Source organism: Bison bison, unplaced genomic scaffold, assembly GCF_000754665.1.
Source record: "Bison bison bison isolate TAMUID 2011002044 unplaced genomic scaffold, Bison_UMD1.0 scf7180017864048, whole genome shotgun sequence".
Lineage (NCBI taxonomy): Eukaryota > Metazoa > Chordata > Mammalia > Artiodactyla > Bovidae > Bison > Bison bison.
This window is the reverse complement of record NW_011494620.1, coordinates 4,576,835-4,583,797: the sequence shown is the minus strand read 5'-3', so window position 1 is coordinate 4,583,797 and position 6,963 is coordinate 4,576,835. Positions and strand designations below refer to the sequence as shown.

Genomic DNA, 6,963 nt, shown 5'->3' with positions numbered 1-6,963 from the left:
GCGGCTGCCCCGGGCACCGTCCCGGGACGCGGGGTGCTCCGCCAGCTACCTCGCCGCCCGTGAAGTCGCTCGCCCTCCGCCCGCCTCGCCGTCCCGCCGGCCATCCCAGAGGTAAGCGGGACCTTCCGGTAGCGACCTGGGGTGCGCCCTCGCCGCGGGGTTCCCGGAGGCTCCCGGCACCCTGCTGCCCAACTCCCCGCCGCCGGAACGCGCAGGTGGACGGTACTGCCCCCTCCATGCACCCAGTCCGTGACCCTGGCTCCCCGGGGCTCAGCCCCGGGGACGCGCGATAAAAAGTGTCGTCTCCGCCTCTCCGAGTCCCGACTTCAACCTGCACCTGGCGCAGGCGTGGCCGAGGAACCCAGGCTGACCGCAGATAGATGGGCGTTGAGTCCGGACAGTTTGGGACCCTTGAAAATCAGCGTCTGGGATATTCTGCGTTTCAGAACTGGCTTGCGTCTTTCCAGAAAGAAATCCTTTCTGGGATACAAGCAGTATGAGATACGTGCCGTTTTAGGAGGACTTTGGGCTGAGGACACCGGCCGCCTTAGATTTCCAAGCGTGACCTTGACTTGCGGGCCTGGGAAAAGCTGGGTGGACGCGGCGACCAGGCACCGCCGACTCGGACGAATACATAAATGCACCCTGCTGGAGTTTAGGGATTTCCTCTTAATAAATATCATTAGACGTACAGACGAGCGTGTGCACGTTTGTCAGAAGGGATAGAATCACTTTTCCTTTTATTCTTTCCTAAGTCATTGGTCTCATGAACCTCAGCGTAATTCAGTGTCTTTTTCTGAGTTCTGAAGACGCCCTAGGGGGGCAGATAAGCGTTTATCTTAGCAGATTTCAGCAAAGTACTGGGATCGGAGTTCTGCGTCATGTCATTAGCCACTGAGAATATGCCCCTACCCTGTAGCTGCTATGTTTAGAATGTCTCTAAACATTTCTGTATGTGAATGCTCTACATAAGTTTTTTTTCTTTAAATGTGTATAAAGGATGCACACGTTCTTATTTTCTCAAAAAACGATTATCAAGCCAAACACTGTAAGTAGCCAGTCATGGTATTGGGAACACCTGTTGAAAGAAAATAAGCAAGGTTTAAAACAAATTAAAGAAGCTCGCTATTTTCTTTAAAAAAAAAAAAAAAAAGTAATGCTTTTTTAAACCCATCATTCCATGATATTCTGGGGTGCTCTGTTAACATCTTCATATTAATGAAAAAATCAGGATTTATTTTCAAAAGCTTGAGAGTATTTTTTAAAAATCCATAGTATGCAAACCATATTATGTTTTATAAAATAAAACAGCCTGGTTTCAGATAGCCTGGATTATTTTATAATTCCATTTCCATATAGCTCTAAATATCGATTATCACTATCCCGTTTTACTGATCTTTTTCATAAGAAAGAAAATGTGTTATAATCAGAAAATCAGTTGTGGTTAAGAACTTCTTTGAAAATGTTTGTCATGGCATGGTGAAGTGAAGTGTTAGTTGCTCAGTTGCTGGCCGATTCTTTGGGACCCAGTGAACTAGCCCGCCAGGCTCCTCTGTCCATAGGATTTCCCAGGCAAGAAGACTGTAGTGGGTAGCCATTCCTTTCTCCAGGGGATCTTGCCAACCCAGGAATCAAACCCAGGTCTCTTGCATTGCCAGTGGATTCTTTACCATCTGAGCCACCAAGGAAGCCTGTTTGTCATGCGGAAACAAGCAATTTGGGAGGAGTCAGTTCCACTTTTGGGGGCCAGAGATTGCTTGTTTCTTTCTTACCTGGGTTACTGAGTATCAGTGACTTAAAGGAAGCATTTTAATTGCCCTGTGTGCCCACGCTTGCCCCAGAGATGCGGTGATGCTCATCTGCTGTCTTTGGCCAGGTTTCCCAATTCATGTTAAAGGAAAGGATTGGGTCAAATCTATGCCTTATTCCAACAAAACTGAATTTTCTTTTTTGGCTGTTTTTGGAGAGGGCGAGAGCCCTAATTGTCTGCATAATTACACTTTATATCTCTGCTTCTCCTTGAGGAAGTTCAGCATTTCCTTTTGCTCAACCAGCTCCTACAGAGAGAAAGATAATAGAGACAGACCTGTTTCCTTTCCACCAAATTTCTGATTATTTCAATCAGTCTTCTTAATTCCCTTAATTCCTGCCTTATCTGAAGGGATGTGACATACATATATTTTGAATATAATATGCTTTTTAAAAACTTACTAAAACTAGATTAACTGTGCACAATAGGGGGGAATGTAGACATTAAGAAAAATATCTATTTGGTAATGTTTAGTATCCAATAGTTTCCTAGACTCAAGTATGAAAAAAACTGGCTCTTAAATGCCCTGCATCTCATTCTGTTGTGTAATAGTGTGTTTATATCAAAGTGCCACTTCTCACAAATCATTCTGAACCACGGGCCATCAAGGTCTTCCCTGCCCTCCTAGGTGGTCTGGGAAGATTGCTGCCTGAAATCATACATCTCCTGATGCATGCCAGCCAGCAGCAACAAGTATTGGAAGGCTGCCAAAGATGATAGCTGTTTTGTCTTTAGAATGCCCTAACCAAGGGAAGTCAGGGCCACATGAAGTTCACATGTAATTGCAATAATCTGAGTACCTTTTTTTTTTTAAGGCTTAATAATTTTGATATAGCTCCTAGGCATTAAGAAATGGAGCAATCCAGATAACACACCAACTGTGTAAGACAGACAATGTTAATATAAGTCCATTTGTGGAAGCAGGGAGGGTCTACACAACAGATGCAAAAATTTGGCAAAATGTTAGTCAGTTGGTTAGCCTTCTATACCATGCATATAAATGTGCGAAGATATATTATCAAGGTTGGCTATGAGCTTCAATAAAGTTAAGCAGAGAGCAACCAACTGTCCACGTAAGGGTCTGCTATAAAGATAAAAGACATGGAGTTTTGCAGAGAAAGCCTTGCTGTGGGCAGACCTAAATGTTCTTAGCAGGTGAGCTATAACGAAAGGAAAGGAACGTGTATAATGACCGATCATTTCCCTGGGGGCAACAGTAATGTCCTTCCTGTTTTCTTCTCAGTATTAACTAGGAAGTCTGACTTCTTAGAATGGTCTTGTCATCTCAGGGTTACTATTTTATGAATCACATTAAACAGAGCCAGTATTTCTTTGCGGTTCTCCTTGCAGGTGTTTTTGAAAGAAGACTCCACAATTCGGATGTGAGAAAGGACATGAGGAGACCAAAGACCTGGGATTTTGCTGATCAGAATGAAACAAACGTTGAAAGACTTTTCAAATCTATTGCTGGTGGTGCTCTGTGACTATGGTAAGTGTTGAGTGTACTTATGCTGTGGGTCTCAGTGAAGAAACAGAAATGGGAGGTTTTTAAATGCATGAATGTTGATGCCTCTCTATGAAGGAGGCAGGGCAGGGACTCCAGTTCAGTGCCTTTTAAACCATGATTCTTGCAACCCTAGGTTCTCTTAAGGTTCTGCATTATTAAATCAAATTTCATTTAAAATATATTTTAAAGTTTTTTTTTTTTTTAAACTCACATTTCACAAGTTGGAGACAAACATGTTGCCCTCACTTTGATTTCCTAGTGTTTCGGTATTATACATTTGTGTGTGTACTGTTTTTTAGTTTTATTTTTGTTTATTGTTTTGTTTTCACTGTGTCTCAAAGCATGTGGGATCTTAGTTCCCCAACCACGGATTGAACCCACACCCCCTGCAGTGGAAACACTGAGTCTTAACTGCTTGACCGCCAGGGAGGTCCCTGGGATTCATTTCTTTTAAAGTCTTTTGTGCATACTCGTGTATGCTCAGTTGCTTCAGTTGTATCTGACTCTGTGCGACCCCATGGACTGTAGCCTACCAGACTCCTCTGTCCATGGGATTCTCCAGGCAAGAAGTCTGGAGTGGGTTGCTATTTCCTTCTCCAGGGGATCTTCCCAACCCAGGGATCGAATCTGCGTCTCCTGCATTGCAGGTAGATTCTTTACCACTGAGCCACTGGGGAAAACATTGCTCTGCATCTAACAGCCTTATACAAAAAACTATAAAAGGGTACTTTGTTTCATAAAGATAAAGACATCAAAAATTTCTCTTTAAATAGTCTGCAAGGATGTTTGTTATTGTTGAGAACAGAATATTTTACCGGCACATAAAAAAGTTGATTGAGCAGAAAATAAAGCATAAAAGTTGAGTGCAAAGGCTGCTACTAAAAATGGAGGTATTTTCATATATGTGGGGTTTTATCCCCTTCTCCATTTGAAATTGATCAAAACAGACCATTACCAGTTAGATTTCTTTTGAAATCCATATGTTTATATTGAGACACCAGTTCCTTTAAAGGAATGGGAGAGAGGAAATGAATGAATGGAGAAAACTGAACTGTAGTAGTCAGTTTATGGTATGACCAATTGTAGTTTTCTAAATGAGAATATATTCTTGCCTGTAGAAACTAGAGTTCAAGTGTAAAGCAGCCAAGTTCCCTGTTCAGTACACACCTTCTTTCTGCTGCTGTTGAGATTCATCAGTTGTCTCTTTCCTGTCCATTTCCAAAGGGACATGTGTGTCTCTTTCATTGACTAGCTGCCCAGCAAATTAGAATCTGATCTGCCTCTGTGGTAACCGTATCCTTGACAATAGGTTTTCATTAATTAACTAAGTGTGGTGTGCTTCTCAGTCTAAAAATGCATCACAGAACCATTCTGCCCCATCGGATGCAAATGAATACAAGCTTTGCTCTCAGTCCTTACTCCTTCCGTGGGCTGCAGTGAGCACTGGAGGTCAGCTCTGAACCCGCACAGAAGCTGCATCAAAAGCGACCGCCTTCCTTAACCCTGAGTCACCTTCATCCAACAGGGAGTATTCCTCAATTTGTATGTTGATGAAAAAAAAACTATTATGGTCTTTCAAGTGTCCAGATCTATCCGAGTTTTATACATTTTATTTCCCCTTATCTTAAATAAGAAATGAGTGAAGTGCTGAGGCGATCAAAACAAACCCACATGTGACAGTATTTCATGTGCTGATTCTAATAAAAATAATTTCATTTTTTAATATCCTTGAATAGTCTACTTTTTCTTTTTTAAAAAAAATTTTATTGGCGTATTGTTGATTTACAGTGTTGATTGTTTTCTGCTGTATAGCCAAGTGAACTTAATTTATTTTGTATTGATGTATAGTTGATTTACAATACTATGTCAGTCTCTGCTATAGATTGAATGTATTTAAGGACTACCAGCCCAGACAACACAGTGAGGTCCTTTGGGCATATATGACATATGTAATTATTGTTATTATATTAATATATTTTATTATCATGTATATATAAGAAGACTTACAAATTCCTACTTACACATGTCGTTTTTCAAACCAAAGGGCACTGCACTTTCTTAAATCTAGAATGCTTCTTACCCTAGCCACAGGCCAGTTGATTGTTGTATTGCCAAATTCCGTCTCTTTTGGTATGTATTTGGATAGGGTTCAAAATAGAAACAAGGATTCTTGTGTGTCTGTGTTCTTTCTGCTTTTTACTTCAGCTGCTCCAGTGGGTCTCTTTTTTAAAAAAAGATATGATTATCCTAAACTAAGTGATAGTTTTGGGCTAGTAGTCATCTATCTTGTCTAGGCCTGTTACTATAATGTCATTAAAATCACCAAGGACATGCTTAGCTATTCCATGAATATTCACTCTGTCCCCTGGATTAATCCATGTAGGATAGAATGTCAACATTTCTTATTCATCTAAAAATTTCTGCCTTATACAAACGAAAGGCAGTTTCTTTATTGGTAAAAATACTCACACACTTGTCTTGAATGTCAGAAAGCAGTAACTTACAGGTACAGCTGATCATTGGACAACGTGGGGTTTAAGGAGTCTGATCCTCTGCACAGTGGAAAATCCTGATATAACTAATAGTTGGCCCTCCATAACTGCTGTTTGCATTTGCAGATTCAGCCAACCGCAGATCATCTAGTTACTATTTATTGTTGGAACAAATCTGGGCGTAAGTGGACCCTTGCAGTTCAAACCCGTGTTGTTCAAGCATCAACTGTATATTTAGAATCGTCCATGTTAAGTAATCTAGAGTACTTCATATTCTGCCATTTAAATCAGGCTTTCTTTCACTTCACCGTAAACTTGTGGATGTGTGTGTGTGTGTGCATGCACATGCTAAGTCACTTCAGTCATGTCCGACTCTTGGCAACCCTATGGACTGTAGCTCGCCAGGCTCCTCTGTCCATGTGATTCTCCAGTCAAGAGTGCTGGAGTGGGTAGCCATGCCCTCTTCCAGGGGATCTTCCTGACCCAGGAATCAAACCTGCACCTCCTGTGTCTCCAGCATTGCAGATGGATTCTTTACCACTGGGGAAGCCCTCACTGTAAACCTATTTCCTGCAAATACCTAAATACTACAGTATGACTAAAGTGAGCAAAGTGAAGTGTTGGATTTTTATCATGAGAATTGTCAACTGTTACTCTTGCCTTATTAGGTTTTCTTCACGGATAGATTCCATTGTTGACTGTTGAGAATTCAGAGTATCCATTCGTTATTTTGAATGAGAATCATGAAAGATGGAGATGAAGGACCTGAGGCATTTTAGAATGGAAGAGGCTCAGGGCCCAGCTCCCAGGGTTAGCACTCAACATCATTTTATGTCATCCTTGGCTCAGTTCAAACTTCTCCTGTGTCTAAAATGCTGTTTTCATCGATGTCATCAGTACTGCCGCTCAGATGTCCCTTTTTAAAACTCACTATGACCATTTCCTTTCAGTTCTTGGAGAGGCTGAGTATCTCGTGCTGGGGGAGCCGGGCCATGTAGCACTAAGCAACAGCACAGTGACGGTGGATTTCCATGGTGCCAACGGGACGCTGAGGAATGTCTCTGTCCTGCTGGTGGAGGCCAGCTCCAACCAGACTCTTACCACCAAATACCTCCTGACCAACCAGTCCCAGGGGACCCTCGAGTTTGAGTGCT

General features: G+C 42.0%; 1 protein-coding gene across 1 annotated transcript in view; it reads left to right on the top strand.

Annotated features, from left to right (window-relative positions):
• The first annotated feature begins 6 nt into the window (after nucleotides 1–6).
• The window catches only part of THSD1 (thrombospondin, type I, domain containing 1), a 28,273-nt gene continuing 21,316 nt past the window's right edge, over nucleotides 7–6,963 (top strand). Inside the window, exons 1-3 of the mRNA XM_010835732.1 lie at nucleotides 7–111; nucleotides 3,161–3,299; nucleotides 6,760–6,962. Coding sequence (XP_010834034.1) covers nucleotides 3,242–3,299; nucleotides 6,760–6,962 — 261 coding nt within the window. The 5' untranslated portion in view covers nucleotides 7–111; nucleotides 3,161–3,241. The remainder of the gene's footprint in view (nucleotides 112–3,160; nucleotides 3,300–6,759; nucleotide 6,963) is intronic.